General features: G+C 36.5%; 1 protein-coding gene across 1 annotated transcript in view; it reads left to right on the forward strand.

Annotated features, from left to right (window-relative positions):
• LOC140149667 (integrin beta-1-like) overlaps positions 1-22,266 on the forward strand; it is a 31,386-nt gene continuing 9,120 nt past the window's right edge. The window contains exons 1-6 of the mRNA XM_072171746.1: positions 1-18; positions 11,017-11,112; positions 12,764-12,851; positions 20,841-20,972; positions 21,346-21,439; positions 21,636-21,735. Coding sequence (XP_072027847.1) covers positions 1-18; positions 11,017-11,112; positions 12,764-12,851; positions 20,841-20,972; positions 21,346-21,439; positions 21,636-21,735 — 528 coding nt within the window. The remainder of the gene's footprint in view (positions 19-11,016; positions 11,113-12,763; positions 12,852-20,840; positions 20,973-21,345; positions 21,440-21,635; positions 21,736-22,266) is intronic.

Raw genomic sequence — 22,266 nt, forward strand, 5'->3', positions numbered from 1 at the left:
ATGTTCAGGTCGATAAGAGTAGGTAGTTCTTGTAAAATGAAAAAGCCATTGTAAATCACGATGTCTTGCTTGCATGAATTCTTGATACTTTGAAACTGAAAATATTCTGCTTGCGATCCGGCGCATCGCTTTTGGTTTCCACGAGAGACGCTTAGCAACGCGCGGCGCATCGCGGCGTAACTTGCTGACGCTGTTGTGATCCGCGCACGGAGACGCACGCCACTTTGGAGACGCACGTATTGTCAACAAGGTCAATGAACCTGTGCAAAAGTGTCCTATTTTTATTTTATCTAAACTTGGTATTATGAATCCCAGCAAACACAAAACGTTTTCGTACCATTTTCGAAAGAGCGTAGGCCTACAAAGTTGTCAGCAAACGTTTAAGATGTCGGATGTAATGTCGGACTACATAAAGTTGACACACTGACATTTAATATAGCATATTATGTTTTTGTTTTGTTTTTACTGCAGGGACAAATTCCTGCACAAAATTGGCATCTCACAATCTAGATGATATTTTGAGGCAAATGTGTTTGATATTGCAGTATGAACGAAAAAGTCATTTTAATATGTAATTTTGATCAAAACTTGTATTGTTTGAAATAAAAAGTAAATCTTACTATAAAGCCAATGCTATAGTTAAAAATATAAATCCCAAAATCTACCACAATTTTTGGCTGTCAAAAGAGATGCGTAATATAACATAACCAACGAGTTTATTTAAAAATACTAAATCTCCGTGCTTCTTAAAATGTAGCCTAAATATCAGGGGCGGATTTAGGGGGGGGGGGGGCGCAGCCGGCGCGCGCCCCCTCTATTTTTTGACTAGCAAAAGGCGCCGGCCTAACTTAAAAATACAAAATATGAAAGAAATTCAAAAAAATGAACAAATTCGGCCATGAACAGCAAACAATGGGCCAAAACCGTTGAGTTTTCGAGGGGGTAACCCCCTTAACACCATTTTTTCGTCATCGACCAAAAGGCGCCCCCTCTATCAAAAATTCCTGGATCCGCCCCTGAATATTGTAGTTAACATAGCCAGACAAGGGTGAATATGGATATTACCTACATCCACGTGCTGTGTTATCTTATCTTGAAAGAAAGAGATAAAATTCTTCAAAAATAATTGTGTTCTGCATTCATTTGTGGATTTTTAAAGGTGGGTGACCCGATTGACAGCTTCGTCTCTCTACTTTACCCATAAAAATGCAGATTTTGATATCAAGTGAACGATCCTATTTTTTTCAACATATTGAAATTATGCGTTCCAAATCGGTATATTTCTGAAAATATCATAAAAAACTGTCAAATTAGTCGCGACTATGGTATACCACATTTGAGATTAAATTAATTTCACAGTTTTTTGATGATGTCTTCGGAAATACACTAGTTTTGAATTCTTCATTTCAATTATGTTAATGAGAAAAATTGGATTTTTTATTTGATATGGTTACAGAGATTATAAAAACACTGTAGACTACCAGTGTTACGCTATATAAATGTAGCGTGTAGTAATTCCGTAATGGAATTAGTCACAATTACAAGGAAAATGAATGCTTGAAAGGGAGGACATTTTATGTAATATACATAAGTTGTAAAGAATTCAATTTTTCCAATATATCGGGTCACCTTCCTTTACCTTTAACCACGGCACTGAGCATGATGTCACAGGCCTAATGATTTTATGATGAGATACTCTTGAGTGTGAATTTTGAATTCCATTAAAATATAACAAATTTGAACGTATTAATCTGGGCTTTAATCAAATCCATACATGTATATAAACAAAAATCATACAGAACATTTGGCTGGTCAGTATAGAATACCGTAGTCAAACTCAACCCTTAAAGGCCAATTCAGTGATTTGCTCAACCGGAGGATCGTAAAATCATAAAAATTCAGACATAGATGTGCTAGTATAGCCTGCTAGTGATTCAGCCGAAAGTCGAGCCCTATTAAAGACAAAATATGATAATTAAAAGCAGGCCCGTAGCCAGGATTTATTTTTGGGAGGGAGGGGGGGTGCTGATTAAGAAAAATTTGAACTTTTTTTCAAAATTTGGACATTTTTGGACTGGGGCGGATTTGGACATTTTTGGACCAAAAAGGCATAAAAAACCTCTTTTTTTTGCTCCCTACGCTCGCAAATGGGACTTTTTGGGCTAAAAAGGGGAATTGTTTGGCCTTTGGCATTTTGGAGGGGGGGGGAGTGCGTCGCACCCCACACCCCTCTGGCTACGGGCCTGATTAAAAGGGCATTTCGTGATCCACAGCCTCATCCCCCACTTTTCTAATTAATTCGTTTAGCAAAAATATCGTCAAATTAAATTTGAATTTCGTTCTGGTATACCAGAACGAAATTACAAAGGTGGCATAGGCCTATGGAGCAGTGTAATGCACATAATCATGCATAACTCGCAAACGCAAAATCGGAATCAACTGAAATTTTGGGAATAAGCTTTTTTTCGTGGATCTACTGAAAAATGTTATAAAAAGAGAATGCTAGGATCACGAAGAAATTAACTACGTGTTTTTGAATGGGGCTTCAACTTTGTCAATACTACTGTACCTTTGTTTGTTTGTTTTTTGCCAAATTTTTAATTTTCTATTTTCTATTTTAAGAAGAAATTAACAAATACTGCCAAATGGAATAATTGGTCTTTTCACTCCCAACAAGCTCCAATTTAATAATGTGATAAACGCCGTCGCGGACTACCCACCACCCAAATGATTACCGAGCCATGTAGGCTTATAGGCCTATAATTTTAGGCAGTGTGCCAAATACTATTAATATTCGCTACTTGCACGGTTCCGCCATTATGCACTATGTGCGGGAGAGCCTCGAACTGGCAGCATACATGAATGGGAATTGAACTAGTCATAACGTTCTGTGTAAGGTTACATAATTCTTCCTTTCATGTATGCGGCCAGTTCGAGGCGCACATAGTGCATAATGGCGGAACCGTGCAAGTAGCGACATAGACTTGCCTTCCGCATTGTGACTATGTGCGGGGAGAGCCTCGAACTGGCAGCATAAATGAATGGGAATTGAACTAGTCATAACGTTCTGTGTAAGGTTACATAATTCTTCCTTTCATGTATGCTGCCAGTTCGAGGCTCTCCCGCACATAGTGCATAATGGCGGAACCGTGCAAGTAGCGAATAGCTTATAATAATGATCGGAACTGAGGTTAGAGAACTCAAGACCTTTCTACCGCACACCGGATGGGAGACTTACAGAGTTACAGGGTGTCTGAAAAGAAGTGGTGTCCAAAATCAGAAATGAATTCCTATTTTCCCGCCATTTTTGCCACACGAAAGGGTTGGCTATCAGTATTTTCGTAGGCATCACTTTATAAGTTTTAAAACGATATTATCTAGGCCTATATATATATTATTTTATTCACAAGAGGGAGCTTATATAAATAGCAGAGAACGGAACACGCACTCACTGTTTAATTGCTTGTTGGAAGTGGCTTTACTTCTTTTTTACACCACATTTCGCCATACTGCATTTTAGAAACGCTTGCTGTTAGAATAAGAAAAATTTTAATTGTAATTATTGCACAGGTCACGGCGACCCTGTGACCTTTCCGGAAAAAGCCGAGTGGCAGGTTTTTCAAATAAATATTTTCTGTGTAAAAACTGTACCATCAGATAGGTAATGGAATATATGAATATTAACTGTACATCTATCACAACAATTTTTGATAACAACTTGCGTCACAATTGATCTAGTATAGAAGGTAGAGAATTTATTTCAATCTTATATACGCCATTTTTTTTTTGGAATTAAGTGAAAATTAATTCTGTAAAAACTGTAATTTTTTTAATGTAATTTTCACATTAGACTCGACAAAAGATTACCGTTTTATTGTTATGATAATCTAATCTTTTGATTTCGTAAATAAAATTAGGGGTCTAATGTGGATTTAAGGTCCGTTCATACTACCACCGCAGTTGCGATGCGTTGCTTTGCGATGCCGATATATCGATTACTTTTTGCCGCAACTCAACGCAACTCGTCGCATTTCCAAGTTAAAATGTATTTAACTTCATTGCGATATCGCAATGCAGTAGTTTGTAGTGCGGCAACGCACCGCATCGCAAAGCACCGCATCGCAAATGCGGTGGTAGTATGAACGAACCTTTAGGATGCAAACTGGAACAATCCAATGCCTTGTCAAAAGCATTTGCTTCAAAATGGAGTTCGGATGCACTTCGTAATACAACTTCCGCCACTGCGGGAAACCACATGCACAGCAGAGCACGTGGCCGATATCAAAATCGATTTTATGTATTGTGTTTGTAGGCCTATTCATAGGACCCTCGTATTAAGGTTCGTTCATACTACCACCGCATTTGCGATGCGTTGCTTTGCGATGCCGATATATCGATTACTTTTGCCGCAACTCAACGCAACTCGTCGCATTTCCAGGTTAAAATGTATTTAACTTTATTGCGATATCGCAATGCAGTAGATGCGGTGCGACAACGCACCGCATCGCAAAGCAACGCATCGCAAATGCGGTGGTAGTATGAACGAACCTTTATTGTCTCTATGCGCTTGAGACTTCAACAATATAAATAATGGTAGCTTTATTATAATACACATTAATGTTTTAAGCAGATAAAATTCCAAAATATGATGTAGTAATGAAGTTGCGATTTATTAATATTATATGTATAAATTTTCACGATGACACTATCAAGTCCTTTGTGGTCGAGCTGTCTAAGGCGCTGGTCATATGGTATACGTGATAGCGGCGCAGTGCAGCGTGGGTTCGAGCCCCGCCTCTGCCTAATTAAATTTCCTTCTTTTTTTTAATATCATATTATGTTAGGGAAATGTGGCTGGGAGAATGTATGTATGGCGAAGAGTGGTGTGCTTCTTTTTCTTCCTTAAAGATGGGTGACCTGATCGACAGCCTCATCCCCCACTTTTCAACCAAAAGGTCTTCGGAAAAATGTAACGTTTTTTTGCCTGGACAATTGGTTGATATTGTTACCTGAGTTGTAGGTTTACCGAGTAGGCCTAACATGTTGTTTTAAACATGACTTAAAAAAAAATGGCTGCCATGACTGAAGGTTTGATCTAAATCTGCTCCTGGAAAAAATAGGGTCTAACCCCACTGCAAGCTTTGCATATCACTTCCAGAGGCTACCAAACCTAGTCTAACATCTTCAGCAGCACTGTACATTTGGTTTTATATCTGTGACTTTTGATTTCACCACATTTTGATGTTATATCAGTATCTACCTGTGTGTGTTATGACTGTTGAATTCTGCTCTGCTTAAGCTTACTGACTGTCTACCATTGTAAGTGTGTATGAACCATGTGCTTCAGTAAACCAGTGGTAAAGCCGCTCATTGAACCAAGTAATGTCAACTGGAATGCTATTGATACAGACTTGAAACAGACTATTTTCTCTACCCACACTCGGTTGTGTGCAGACGACATTGAACCTACATAATATTATTAGACAATAAATTACATTGTAAGTAATACATTATTTTGATCACCCTTTATGTAGAATTGCATATTGCCGTCTTCAGTCAAGTTAAGGCAGGTCGGAGGGATCATGACCTAGCAGTGTTTGTACTCAAATATTAAGACAATAAAGCTGACACACAAGAGGAATGGGTATATAAACAAATAAGTGTCATTTTTTCTCAGTAGAGGGAAAACGCCCAAACCTTTCGTGTTGATGTAGGCCCATTATTAGCAGGGGCATAGCCAGCTTTCTTGGGTGGGGGGGGCAAAATAAAATTTTGGGGCACAGGCGAAAAAAATTGCAGTTGCATCATACAATACATAGAGACTGTACGTCTTCGAGCTTCCCGAAAAGGGCCTTATTGGGATGATGTGCGCGCGTAGCGCGAAAAATTGGTATTTTACACTATTTTCGCCCATTATCCGGCTAATAAAGGGCTTTATTTTTACAATGTGCGCGCGTAGCGCGGAAAATTTGTGTATTTTACACTATTTTGGCCCTGAATTTTGCTAGAAAAGGGCTCCTTGCCCTTTTCTTTTCCTTTGCCCTCCTAATTTTCTCTTTCATTTTTTGTCAGAGGGAGTCTTTTTCTTTCATTTTTTTTTTGTCAGGGGCACTCTGCCCCTGCCCCCCCCCCGCTGGCTACGCTACTGATTATTAGCCTTAACTCGATCACCACAATATAATGTGATTATTGGCTTCTTTGACGCATTTCCAGTGATAAGATCAGTATATCAATATTAAACATAAGCCTACACTACAGTGTGAGTGTTTTAATTAAATGGCGAAGATTAGAAAAATGTGGCTCCTGCCATCCCACTCGCCTTAAGCTAGCCAAGTCAAGAGTTATCGGTAAAATCAAACGAATCTTTCAACAAGAAGTTGTGAATTGAATAATATTCTAGATAACAACACAAAGAAGTTAACATACATTAATTTCGACTGAATTTGTATCACCGGCTTTTTTAAAGAGTATTTCCGACTCAAGATATTGGTAAGTATATCACTGAAGTATACTTAATGTTTTTATTTGACTTATATTAAACTTCATGTTAATCATAAAGTGATATTATATCGTTGCCAGGAAACAAGTACAGATAAAGGTCTATAATTTTAATGTGGTCAAATTAACTTTCATGTAAAATCTAAATCTAGTGCATGTATTCGATCAGGGAAATGCCCTGATCCGATATAACTGAGGGACAGGTCTTAAGTTAAAACTTAAACCCTTATAGCTCCTTATATTTTGTAAATCTTTCAAAATCATGTCATGGAACCCGTCATATTTGTTATATTTTGTGTCGTTAATATATTTTCGCTATAATTATACATGTATAAACATCTTTGTTATTTTTAATAGCATATCCGGGACTTATTAACTTTAAATTAAAAATATGCATGTTTTTAGATTCGATCATCATGACACATACTGCAGTTTTTTGGGCGTTGGTCGTACTTAATTTCGTACCAGCTCTGTATAATTGTCAGCAAATTCCTTCAGGTAAGCGGCGATATGACATTCATAACCCTATCCTATCCATCTCAAATTTCTCAACAAGGAAGCTACAGTTAAGGGATCTAAAATGAGCGTTTATTGCGTTTCGACAGTATTTTTTGTGGGACATGAGAGCACCTCAGACCTATCGAATTGCATTCTGAATACGAAGCATGTCTTTCTGATATCAAATAATTTACATTTTTTGAAAATTACAATATAATACAAATTTTATGACAAATTATAAAAATTTGATATTTTTCAAATTTTTGATATATAACAGTCCTCGAAGTAAATTATATAAATCTAATGATATATTCTTAAAGTATATGTAGCAGGGAGGAAAAGCCGACGGTCAATTGAAAATTTTGACCTTTCGTATTGAAGATATGGATTTTTCCCAAAAAGACCTAATTTTGTTGGTGTTTTGGGAAAAAAAATCCATATCTTCAATACGAAAGGTCAAAATTTTCAATTGATCGTCGGGTTGTCATCCCACCTACATACACTTTAAGTATAAATCATCAGATTTATAAAGTTTACTTCAAGTACTGTTAAATATCAAAAATATCAATTTTAATGATTTGCCATAAAATGTGTATTAAATTGCGAATTTCAAAAAATCAAAATTATTTGATATCAGAATGACATTCTTTGTATTCATAATGCAATTCGATATGTCTGATTTGCTCTAATGTCCCAAAATAAATACTGTCCGAACGTTCATACCCAGCCCTTAATGAGTTGATCTTATATCAACTCATTATGTTACACGTGCTTTTATAATGGACATGGTCAGATTTTTGTTTACGCCAGTGAACGTTAATACCACTTGCACCCACATCTCATATGCACAGTTTATCCCTTACATACCCTGCGTCTCGAATAGCTATTGTACCCACCAACTCTGTGGTTAAGAGGCTAGGAAATGATTCCTAATATCTCATACCCTCGTTTGTGTGCCTTTATCTAATCCTGCTACCCATGTCAATTACTATTTAGAACATTTAATCCTGAGTGAGACTGCTCATGTGTAGGAATTTTTTAGCCTTTTTATTAAACATGTTTGTAATTGGCTTCCTGCAGTCATCAAATGCTGATAATACACATAACTGATTGGTCAGTATAATTAGCTATAATTTATTTACTTAGTGATTAGGCATATATCTGTATAGAAACCTATTCATACGCGATTTACTTCAGAAAATAACTACACTGCACAAAATTAAGTCCATTCTCTATAGTTAATTGAATGGCTATTGACTCTTGTAATAACCAAGCAATGTGTGTATAAACATATCCAATGTATCTTTTACAAACTAATTAAATTGGTGTTCATAAAGCTGGGATATGAGACAAATATCTGTGACAAAATCTAGCAAGACCACAACGCAGTGTAATTTGTTTACTTTAGAGATCATCAGGTCTAGCATCTGTATAGAAAACTATTCAACAAAATAATTTGACATGCAGTGTGCCTGAAACACATCAGGCGATTTGCTTCCAAATAAAACTTCTTTTAAAAAGGAATGGGAATCCAACGGGAAATAGCATCTGATGCATGATGAGCTGATACAATAGACATTTTCATGTAATTTTCTTCGTATAATAGCCAAATTTGTTTCCTGCAGGTAGCTTCAAAACCTAAATGCAAAATGAGGTTTTCTGAAAATTATTTATCACTTATTTATTGTCAAATCAGTGCAGAGTAGGGTAGTATATGAATATTGAAAGTTAGACCAAAGTAGCTCAAAGTACTATACACCTGTTCCAGGGGTGGAATTTCGTAAAGTGCCACAGGAGTCCAAGTGGATTCTCGCAAGAGAGTTTTGCGAGAGTCCATGGATTCCCGTAAATGGATTCTCGTTGTACAATCTTGCGGGAGTCCAAAAGGTATTATATGTAGGCCTACGTAAAATGCATTCAAACAAACAAACTAACAAATAAACTAACAAAGTTAAGTTTTTAATATTATGTGTCATCATACTCTCACTTCCATATGTCATTGCATCTTTGGCGACTTTTCCTTTATATTTTGCAGGCTTTGAGTTTTAAGGCGTGTTGAACTTAAACGTAAGTTCACTGATCCGATCATTTCCAGCGAGAGTCCACATGGACTCTCGCAATAGGATTTTACGGGAGTCTCTGCGAGAGTCGACTCTCAGACTCCCGCGAAATTCCACCCCTGCTGTTCCGTGAACTTTGTCTTTTTAAAGACAAATTCTTGTTTCATAATTGTGTTAATTGTATACCTCACATTGAATGACAGAAGCCTGTACCAAAATAATCTGATACAAGTTTTAAGGTAAATTAATGTACTAGCGGTTTGATATAGAAGTATTGATGTCTTTTCACAACGTCCATAGAATGGTATGTGGTATTCCACAATTGAACATGAGGCTATCACTTTTTTGTTCATAGCATCTAAACGGCTTTTTGGATTGGCTACGTGATTCTAAGAATGTACGAATGACGTTCGGTTAACGTTAACGAAAATATAATTGTAATCCGAGCCATTTTAAATATCATGTTAAATAACTAAAACATCGCGTACATATCCTCTGGGACTCGACAGCCTATAGCAAGTGGAATAACACTTTGTTTAAACAGAGTTCTTTTTATACAATTCCAAGAAAAATGGAGATGTTAAAATCCCATTTGGAGTGACGTTTCACCACTACACTAGTGGTTTCATCAGACTGGCATGGTAACCCATCGCACTTGACTGTTTCCTTTATATGCGACAGGAACCGCCGTAGATGGCGTTATGAGTTAGTCAAAGATATTATTTAGTGAAACACCATTGGAATTGTACAATGTTAACAGTTGAATCTGACATTCCAAATGAACTTGTTTAAAGAACACTTATACTTTTGTTATACATTTTGTACATGCTATGCAGAAAACATTTGTGAGGGAGCCATGAGTTGTGGGGACTGTATCTTGCGCGACCCATCTTGTACATGGTGTGATGAGGTGTATGAGGCTAGTATCACAAATTATATATAATATATCGTCACCCTACTACGATAATTGCCTAAGTTATTTTTTGTAATTTCGAAAACAAAGTACAAAATGTGGTTCAAGCATGCATCAGTTACGTAACCACCCAAATTATTTGGGATTATTCCCTTTAATTTGTATCATTATTGTTTGTTCTTGTGCAAAGATTGGTGACCACATGTGACCATCCATCTCAAGCCGCTCGTAAATCGGCAAATTGTATTTCGAGTTACAGTGCAAAATGTGCATAAAGGTTGTATTCATATACCTAATGTTTGTCCTACATGTTTCTCATTTTAGTGTCAGTCAAACGCCAATCTTAAATCCTATTGTTGAAGAGGATAATAAGCTTATACTTATGTATAGAGTTAGTAAATAGCTCTAGTCTTTGTTTGCTTTGGCCAAATCCTGTTCAAGTGGTGGGTTAACTAACAATCAACAATGAGAGGACATTCCTGAACCTCGTTGACTTGGGGATGATTTGAAGTGACCGCCAATTATGACAATTTGATATGTAATACTAGCGATGTGGAAAAAGAGAAATAGTGTAGCACCAAAATAATGTACCCTTTTACTGAAGGAGCAAAGTTTAACAAGCCATAACTCCGCTTCTGGATATTGTTTGAAGTCAAATGATATATCATTGTAAAGCTTATGATATATATTTTCTAAACACGGAAGAAAACAAAATTGACCATGCAGGGGCCGACTTTACGAGCGTTTCGACGTGGACGGTCACAAATATGTTTAAATGCATGCCTGATCCATAATTTGTATTTTGTTCTCGCAATTAGTATGACTTTGTATAGGCTGACGAATATATAATGCTTGTTGTATATGCTATCATTTGCCGTGGTGGCCTTGAAATGACTCGTTTAAACTAATATATCGTTCCTGATGGCATTCCTGATGGAGAATTGGTGGCTCTGAAAAGTGTTGTTCAAAATTGTCGGTGCATGAATTGTCCAGTTGCACCTGTTAAGTAATGTTGATAACACAATTTGCTGTTCTATATCCTACTAGACTTTTTCAGGAATTAGGTGTGATTCTCTTATAAATCTGCTGAGAAGAGGTTGTGATAAACGTGTATCTCGTAGCGGGTATGTCAGAATCATAAAGGTATGTGTATGGTGAATTTTGAAATACTACATTGTGCACAACATACTCGCTTCATCATGTTAATATAACATTTAAATCTCGTAGTTTCTCGTATGCGCTTTGAAGAATTCGTAGCAACTTTCTACAACAGAATATCAAAGCTGCAGATAGCGCGAAATACAGGATTATTATCAGAACGATATGTAGACTGATATACCGTCCTTTAAATTTAAGAGTGACATTCACGAGCCATATCATTACTTGCAAATACGTGTTAGATAAAGTGTGAGAAACAAACCATTCCCGTGAACCGTGATCCGTGAACTTGTCTTTAAAAAAGACAAGTTCACGGATCAGGTGTATAGTACATGTACTTTGAGCTACTTTGGTCTAACATTCAATATTCATATCTAACCTACTCTGCACTTATTCAACAATAAATAAATGATATGAGGCTTAATAATGATACCTGCGTCTTGACTCTGGAAAACAATATTTTTTAAAAACCTCATTTTGCATTTAGTTTTTTAAGCCACCTCGGGAGCTACCTACAGGATCTCGTTTTGCATTTAGGTTTTTATTGCGTTGCAAAGTAGCAAAACTTTCTTTATATATGGCCCAATTCGTGCCTGGAAAAGGCTATCCCCTCTTACAACCTATCGACAGGTCTGATTTCTATAATGAGGTGTCACCTGGTTTGCAAGAGATAATAATACCAAATCTAAACACCGTGAAATTTACCACATCACGATCAAGCTCACATTGGGCGCCCATTCCTTTTTAAAGGAATTTTATTAAGTCACCTACTAGGAAACAAATGTGGCTATAACTACAAAGAAAATTGTATCTTATCACAAGTAAACAAAATAATTACACAGCTTGCTCTTGCTAGCTTTTGTCAGGGTCAGGGATATGTATGAACACCAATATTATACAGGTTTATAGGCCTACACATGGGTTATTACAAGAGTCAATAAACATTAGCTAACATTCAATTAACTATAGAGTATAGATAATGGACTTAGTTTTGTGCAATGTAGTAATTTTCTGAAGTAAATCGCTTGCTGCACAGTTTTCTATATGATGATATGTTTACTTTGTAATCAGGCCTCGCCAATGACCCTGCTAGTTTTGATTAACCAATCAGTTATGTGTATTGTCAGCATGTGATGGCTATAAGCCAATTGTAAACATGTTTCTAAAAAGGCTAAAAATTCCTACTCCTGGACAGACTCTTTTCCGGGTTAGGGCTAATTAGTAAGTTGTCATGTGTGGCAAGATTAGATAAAGGCATACAAACTAGGGTATGAGATATTAGGAATTATTTCCTAGCCTCTTAAAGCACATGGTTGGTGGGCTATATAGCTATTCAAGACACAGGATATGTAAGGGATAAACTGTGCATATGAGATGTGGGTGCAAGTGGCATCATTTCACTGCCGTGAAAAAAGTTTCTTCCAAAGAGCCCAGCAGGTAGCAGCCGTCGAGGTGCATATTGGTCATTCAATTTGAAAAAGTGCTAAGTGTTAGCACGAAACTGTTATTGATCGAGGTATGTAACATCAAAATTGGATTTGCTTTAAGAATTCTGAACTTAATTGGAATACTGTTTATACCGTGTCATCATTTAATGATGTAATCACGATAGTTTGTATTTCTGTTTTTTCAACAGGAACCAGAACTAACAGATAATGTCAATTCTCCCACTGGACAAGCAGTTCAACTTACTCCACAAGAAGCACGCGTCAGATTAATAGTTGGTAAGTGACCGTTCAGTATTTACGCAGGTGGGGGGGTTAAGTTGGGAATCCTATTTTTTTAGTCTTGAGGGGAAGTCTGAATTTTGTACTTGACGCTAATTTTATGTCGATTTTTTTTGGTCAAAACTGCCACTCCCCCTGGCGTAAATATTGAACGTGACCAGAGTTAGCCCATTCTCCTCTGTTTTGTGTTTGTTGGATAGATGCATGTAGCTGGTTGGTTTCCACATCGTCATATATATATGGTCGAATCCAACCAAAAGTGTCCACGGGCCAAAAATAAAAGTCCGAAATAAAAATGTCTCCACAATTTTTTCCTTTTGCCCATTGATTGATGACATATTGGCCTTATAGGAACCAAAAGTGCCATTACTAATCTTGAAAAATAAATCCAGGACGTGTGATAGTAAATGTGACATCAAAACCCAATGTTACCTACGAATACCACTAGGATGCTTTCACTATCGCAATACTAATCAACCTAAAACAAATGGAATATTCCCATTAACGCTTTTTTCGTGTATTATGTAGACCACAGGGTTTAAGGAAAATGCTAGCTCAACCAGAAAATATTTGTTTTTATTTTTATAACGCGAGCAATATGATCTTAGTCAATTTATGCTAGTTTATTTTTGAAAATGAAGTTTAGGTCAGTTTCTGTATTTTATTTATCAAATGAGTATGAATCAATTTACACATTGTATAAGAACGAGTAGGATATATGTTTCCAAGAATATTAGGAATTATACGCATACACCTAACGCTTTATACAATGAAAAGGTGAAGAAACCCGGGTATTCGTAGGTAACACGAGCGATTTAACAATATCTACCGTATTCACTCGATAGTTAGCACATGTGCTTCCTATCGAGGGCTTTTTAAAATTAGCAAAAATGAAAAAACATGAACAGCGCCATCCACAAAAGTGACAAAAGTGTAAAGGGTTTTGAGCAAAATTTGTGTGTTAACTACATTAGCTCAGTTGGTAAAGCGACAGAATTTGAATCATCTTAAGAAGAGCGAACTGAGCAGGAGTTCGAGGCTCGTTATAAACTTTTCCGTTTCTTTATTTTTATTTTGGGGCTTGAGCTTTTCTTGATAAATTTAATCTTTGTTTTTCATTTTGTTTCTTTATTGTCTTTTATTTGCTTTATTTTGTTTTGTTTTTTTCTTTTCTTTTCTTTTCTCCTTTCTTTCTTTTTTGTTCTATTCATACTGGGATCATGGGTTATTTATTCAAAACATACCTATATACGAACAATTCAAGCTGCAAATGTATGTCTGAACCCCATTAGCTCAGTTTGGAAAACGCCGGACTTCGAGACTCGATGAAGTTCAAATCTGTTCAGTATTTCACTATTTAGATTTTTTTTCTCTGCCATGTTTTTTTAACTACGAATATAGGCCTACATTTGACAATTCTTGAAGGTTTTTTTGTGGGCTTTTTATTTATTTATTTATTTATTTTTACCAAAGGAACAATTAGAGATCAGTTGGATTAAAAGTGGAGTGGTTACATAACTCCTTGGCACCTTTTGAAGGCAAATAAATACGCTCATTTCGTTCTAATAGACAAAGTGATAATCGGATTACACGTAACACTTCGCTGGCGAATAATTGGATCAACTTTCAAATTTCTCCCCTACATCCAATTTCATGCATTTCTACACCCATACATGCTACACCTCAATGGCAGACATAGCTGCTGGGACACAATAGAACAATAAATGGCGTTGAATGCCATAGACTTTGTGTTGCGATCATATCGATCGTGGTGCAGAACTCAAAAGCGTGATCCAGCTGACAGTGATAATCGGATTACACGTAACATTTCCCTTGCGAATTGTTACGCATAGTCGTGCTAAAAGTCGGTCGATACATGTTGAACTCAGCACAATTCAGAAATACGCGTTTTTGCTTTGAAAATTCTCGGTCAAATAAAAAACTTTTTTTTTTCAGTAATGTTGAATAAAAAATGTTGAATAAAACATAGTTCTTGGATATACATTTGAAAAAAATCCCGGTGTTAAAATTAGGCACGAAATTGTTTCCTGTTTGATTTTGATAGGACTCAGCTTCACCTAGACTGCGGAACTTAGTCCTCGAAGAGCCTGTTTATAGTGAGCCAGATTATCCGGTATTTAGAGTATAAGTACATCTTATACGGTATTGGTCGCCACTATAAACAGACCAATAGCGCTACTTGCCGCACATATTATACGGAACTGATATCCTTCGATATCGATGGATATTGCAGTATATTCATTCCGTATATGGCCACTATAAACAGACAGGGATTAACGATACCGTTATTCAAGGAAGTGGAGCAGGGTTGTATAACTCTCCCAGCTCAAATTTATCACTGTAAACACATCACCTACAAATATGGTACAGTACTGTAGCAATAATGTTTAAAAAATAGGCAGGTATCGTTGCGACGGCAAACTATTTGAAACTGTGAAAATATTTGTGCCTCCCACATTGCATTGCGGTGACCTCGAACACGCAGAGTCAACCACCTCGTATTCAGAATAGCGCTATTGGTTGCCACTATAAACAACCGAGATAACGGATAAGTCACATTCCATTCTAATCCCATATGCGTAAAAGGATACCGTATAAATACCGTACACCACTATAAACACGCTCAATGATAGTCAGTCATAGTATCTTTTGGTCGTTATATGACTATCATGATACATCTCCGAGGAGCAATTATTTCAGACAATTGCTTGTGATTACAGGAGCAGAGGTTAATTGAATCCTTTCATGACCACTGATGCATAGTCAAGTCTGACAAGGACACTCGGCACGAATTGAAAGACCATGTCACTCTCGACAAAAGAATGCATGCATGTCAAAGGTGTACGACACGAATTGGTGTTTGTTATGCTCATCGAAATATGTACAGTAGGTCTGGTTCCCTTCATTGTAATGTCCTTCCATACTTCTCCAACCCACTTGGTGATCAGAATTCGTCTTTGGCTTGCTGTTATGTCATTGTTGGCGTATTTTTGGCCATTTAATCAGGGACTGGAAACAGATTATTGTCAAGCAATTGTTATCAGATTATCTTTTCGACCTTCGATTGTATGCGAGTTGCGCCGAGTGCGCTATGTTTGAATTTTATTATTTACTCATGTTGCCCTACTAAATATAAAAAAACATCAAAATATTCCAATATCTTTTTAAGTTATGTAAAATTGTGTAAAATGTCTATCCTTTGTCGAACACAATTTCTGTGTAGCATGGAAAATCATTTACATAGGATTTTGAAGACAAAATGTGATAATTTTGTGGAGATACAGAATACTAGAACAAACAAAATTATATTTTTTCTGGAATGTGTACACCGTACGCTTGGTATTCCTACTGATTTCGATACTGAAATAATTCTTAAGATGATGTTCTTTGAAGATTTATGTTGGCATTTCTAGAGTCTGTCATTATAGGCAAACATGTATGCTCATTTCGCAATGTACAAGACAAGCCACGCGCTGTGTTGTAACTGTGCTTGGATTCGTACCAGGGTCTATTTATCAACGTATTATTCATGCTTGCTCAACTGAGGATAATTTGTAAACCAGCAACTCGCATGGTACAATGAGCGTGTTTATAGTGAGCCAGATTATCCGGTATTTAGCGTATAAGTACATCTTATACGGTATTGGTCGCCACTATAAACAGACCAATAGCGCTATTTGCCGCACATATTATACGGAACTGATATCCTTCGAAATCGATGGATATTGCAGTATATTCATTCCGTATACGGCCACTATAAACAGACAAGGATTAACGATACCGTTATTCAAGGAAGTGGATAACTCCCCGAGCTCAAATTTGTCACTGTAATAACACATCAGCTACAAATATGGTACGGTACTGTAGTAATAATGTTAAAAAGTAGGCCGGTATCGTTTCGACGGCACACTATTTTAAACTGGCACCATATTTGTGTCTCCCACATTGCATTGCGGTGACCTCGAACACGCTGAGTTCAACCACCTCGGATTCAGAATAGCGCTATTGATCGCCACTATAAACAGCCAAGATAACGGATATGTCACATTCCAGCCTAATCCCATATGCGTATAAAGATACCGTATAAATACCGTACACCACTATAAACACGCTCAATGGGTGGAAGCCGTTTACAGTCCCTCTATATAGAGGCCTTGCATGTGACGTATCATCCCGTAAATATGGCGGACTACTCAAATGCATTCAATAAAAGCATGATTGCAATCTACCGTGACAGTTCGTCTCACACACATAACCCTGCACTACGATCAAAGATGACAACATTTGATTGAATGGACTGCATGCACTCCGCTATAACTACGGTGAAGGACACCGGTTCAAATCCTTTGTCTGGAGCCAATTGATAATTTCATGCAGGGCCTCTATACATGGTCCCTGATTCAATAAAGCACACAATGTAACAGGCACAATTGAATCGGAGCGGGATTTTACATGTTACACAATGAGCGTGTTTATAGTGAGACAATCTTTCCGTTATTTAGCTAAACTACCGCGCAGTCTAGATTTGCAATGGTTAGTAAAACATAAACAAATATAGACTGCGTGGCAGTCCAGCTCAGTACCGCATAATCTGGCTCACTATAAACACGCTCTTTGTTTTTTTATTTTTCGTATTGCACAAAATCATAAAAGTATAATGGATAAGGTTAAAATTATAAAATGCAAAAGATTTCTTTGCGGTTAAAAAGCATGTCCATATCACGTTTAAGTCGCAGTTTAAGTCGCATGTAAAACGTCAGTATTTTGAAATAGACTGCGGAACTCAGTCTTCAATGATAGTCATTTGATAGAAGGAACCATCATCAGAGCCTTTGAAAATATGGAATTTCTGTAGCGTGTAATGGCAAAGAGGACCATGACCACCTCATTTTAACATTGAGGGCATACCCAACTACATTGTTGAATAAACAACCCATGACCCCAGTATGAATAGAACAAAAACGAAAGAAGAAAAAGAAAAGAAAAGAAAAAACAAAACAAAATAAAGCAAATAAGAAACAATAAAGAAACAAAATGAAAAACAAAGCAAAAAAGATTAAATTTATCAAGAAAAGCTCAAACCCCAAAATAAAAATTAAACAACGGAAAAGTTTATAACGAGCCTCGAACTCCTGCTCAGTTCGCTCTTCTTAAGATGATTCAAATTCTGTCGCTTTACCAACTGAGCTAATGTAGTTAACACACAAATTTGTAGGTTTAATTGTTCGTATATAGCTATGTGTATCGATGATTTGCTCAAAACCCTTTACACTTTTGTCACTTTTGTGGATGGCGCTGTTCATTTTTTTTTCGTTTTTGCACGTTTTCAAAAGCCCTCGATAGGAAGCACATGTGCTAACTATCGAGTGAATACGGTATATTGAGTTTAGAGGTTTAAATGTTGCTATTATGGTAATGAATTAATAAAATGGTAGTTTTTAGATCTCTTTCAGATGGTACGTCCAAATGAATAAATGCTATTACCTTAGATCAAAATTTTGTTGATGCTTTTAGCAAGATTTTGACCACTTCATTTTGATATACAAGTAGTTAATCAGCAATTTTACATAATACATAATTGTTGAATGAATCCGTATATGGGTAATAATAGTGTCCTGGGGTACCGCTTAAAGTTTTTGACAATTAATTTCCATTGGTAGGGACACTTCATTACAAATGTCATGTATTATGCTGTATTCGTAAGTAACATTTCAGTATTTGTAGGTAAGAATTAGACTTTTGGTGGATATCGCAATCAAAACTTCATTTTATAAAGCACTTTGAATGTATTATTTTCTTTATGTGCGTTTATTGATACTTTAGACCCTATCACGAATTAATAATTTCGGTTCACAGCGGTTGAAAGAGGATTGTAAGTAAGAAACAAAGGCACTAAAGTGACTTTAATTTGCTTAATTGCACACAAATCGCTTAAAACCGTTATTGCAGACTTGTGAAGTCCATCTTGGAGTCAGTTACGTCTTGTGGCCTTTCGTTTGAGGGCAACTACAATTAGCTTTATACCAGGGTCCATCATTATGTTGTTTAGATCATGAGACAATGAGAACAGTCGTTTTTTCCATGGTATTCGTAGGTAACCTTAGCGAAAACGTCAAAAGTTACCTTCGAATAAATCAATTTGGACACAAATTACTCAGAAACCAGAAGGTCGGTAAACATTTAAAATAAAGCACACATGACAGTTGACAAATTCAAGTATTTATCCCCTTCTAATCTTCTTTGAATCTGATTTTTCTTTTAAATGAGCAGACCGTCGTCTATTTCAGTACATATTTTTCAACAATTAAGCCGTATTCACTTTTGCATGGTGGGCATGTATGTGAATTCGCAACTTTCATTGACATATGATTTGATAGCAAACATACAGGCCTTCGTTATGTACCAATATGGGCATTGGCATGAATGGCGTTGTTTCACAATACTGTCATGATGTCAAATTGTATTCGTATGTAACATTCGGTTACCGAAATTTACCTACGAATACTTGCTTTATTGTTGACATCTCAGAAATATTTAAACGCAGGCTATTGAAACTTGGTAGAAATAAAGAGTGTATTACCCTGCACCTATTGCTTAACTATTGTTTACTATTCTCTCACTTTGTGGAAATGACACAGCTTTTAACATGTATTCGGAGGTAATGCATATTTTTTACCAAACCTACCTTTGTGCCATTTAGAATTTCTGGCAGCTAAATACAATAATAAAGATGTCCGAATGCAATGCATTTCAGTATTGGACATATCAAAGCTTGTATCAATTGCGCATTTATTAGTGATTTCCATTTTTTAAAGATATATGTAGTGCTATGAACAATTGTATTCGTAGGTAATGTAAAAAATACCACTCAAAAAAATTATCACAAAAAATTCATAATTATGTACAAATATGTGAAAAATTGAACAGGCAATCTTTGAATACACACCTTTCAGGAAATCAATTTAGATTCAATGCAATGACTTCTTTTCATAACTGATTTAGATGTTTTTAAAAATACTTTAAGAAATATTTTGAAAAAATGGGTAAAAATAGCATGTTTTGGGGTCTCTGTGTCTAAGTTTTTTCACAGAAGGGGTCTTATTATATATGGCGCGAAGCGTATGATCAAGGCGAATAAACACAATACAAAAACGAATGCCAATTGATTAATACTTTTAAGTTATGGCCCTGAACATGCCGTGTACACTTTTGGTTGGATTCGACCATATACGAATTTATTAAGTTATCATTGTATATCAGGGAACAAACCAAGAAAGATTGGTGACGTCCTACAAACGAAATTAGTTTCGTTAGGGAAGGGAGAGGTTCCTCCATTTTGTAAAACATCAAAAATATTTTGAAACACTTCCGGTTTCGTTACAGACGAGGAGGGAAAGGTTCAGCTATGAAACAAAACTAATTACATGTAGGTTTATAGGATGTTATAAATCTTTTGGTTTGTTCTCTAATACAGGAAGGTTTTTTTTTTATTTCAGGAAAGCCTTTGAAGCCTTTTCCACCGTAACTTTGCAATTGTTTTCCATTTGATTTTTATACTCTTAGATGTACATTTTGTACCTAAGGGGTGGGGGTAGAGGATGTTTGGAGTTATTTTGAACAGGCAATCAGGTTATTCCAATGCGTAATTTGAAAATGAAACATTTTTCTATTGGACGTAACTAATGGGCTACCTTATGGTATAAAATACATCTGGCGAAGTTGTAAAAACGCTGTTCAAAATGGAGTGGCCCAAACATCTTCAACCTACTTTTAAGTAATAATGAATGAATATGAATGAATGAATATGAATATGAATATGAATATGAATATGAATATGAATATGAATATGAATATGAATGAACGAGCGAACGGGTACGAGTGAATCAACAAAGGTGTGCTGATGGTTCTTTGAATGAAATCAGATTTTTACTTCTATTACTATAAATGAAATTTGAACTTTTTCAGGTCAACCACAAGTGATAACATTGAAAGTACGCCTGGCCAACGATTATCCATTGGATGTATACTGTCTCATGGACTTGAGTTACTCTATGTTACAACATCTCACAAACGTTGCACAACTTGGTGATGATTTAAGTAAATAAACTACTTCTTATCGTACCGTACTATTCAGAGTATAAGCTACGGCTCATGGGCTCATAAATGTTTTGTCTTTCGGAGCTGCGCGGTCCAAAAACAGGGGTCTTTGAGGGGGAGCATACCCATGTGGTCATTAAGTACCTCCTGCTGGATTTAACTCCATTAAAATGTTTGGATTACAAATCCAAGCAAAACGTATAATAAAATATGGGCCCTTCACTGACGCCAACATTTACCGGTATATATTTTGATTGAGAAAAGGTGTGGATTAAATGCTGATGAGATTATTGAACTGGTCATCTTCCTTTAATCGACAAGCACGTCAAAGCGCTAATACAGCAACTTGTGTTGTTTCCTTTTTCTTTATCAGGAATTCTGGAGAACAGCTTGGGCGGCGATTTACATCTAGGATTTGGGTCATTTGTTGATAAGCCTGTCTTACCATTTATAACTTCCCAAGATACGTAAGAGCTATACAAATTTAATGTGTTTTATAGTTTTTCTATGCAATGCAATTTAAAAACATTTTCAGTTATATAATTTACACGGTGCTTTTCCTCTCACATTCTCCTTTCTCACTACCCCTCTCCTCTCTTTCTTAATATCTCTCTCCCTCCCTCCCCTTTCTCCCCCCTCCGCTTTTTCTCTCTCTTGATATAGTTGTGAACGGGATGCGTGTTGTCCTGGTCCTCTAGGATGTGAGCTTCCATACAGCTTTAAAAACCACCTTCCCCTTACGAACGAAACCGGCAAGTTCTCGGTAAGTATTGTCTATAATACCTTGCCATCCATCAGTGCTAAGTAACTAAACTGAGCTCAAAATGAAACTTATAATTTTTCACAACTTGTGAATCAGACGGTCATATCTTAAAATCCTGTCCACCAAAATGAACCAAAATTACACACAGGATTACGTCAACACTCTACTAAAAACACATGTCAGTAACCAAGCAGTTGTCCAACTGACACAACAGCAAAATACACTGACACAACTTGTGAATCAGACGGTCATATCTTAAAAATCCTGTCCATCAAAATGAACCAAAATTACACACAGAATTACTTCAATACTCTACTCAAAACACATATCAGTAACCAATCAGTTGTCCAACCGACACAACAGCAAAATGCACTGTAACGCAACAGCTTCCTGGACCACTTTCATAGCCCAATATTTGGCACCCAGCACAATAAATCTGTGAGGATGCATACAAAATCCTTGCACAGATGACAAAGTGGTGCTGCTTTTTGCTTTTCACGCACTTTCTTCAAGAAACAGATCTTGTTCCAC

This window comes from Amphiura filiformis, chromosome 4, assembly GCF_039555335.1.
Source record: "Amphiura filiformis chromosome 4, Afil_fr2py, whole genome shotgun sequence".
Lineage (NCBI taxonomy): Eukaryota > Metazoa > Echinodermata > Ophiuroidea > Amphilepidida > Amphiuridae > Amphiura > Amphiura filiformis.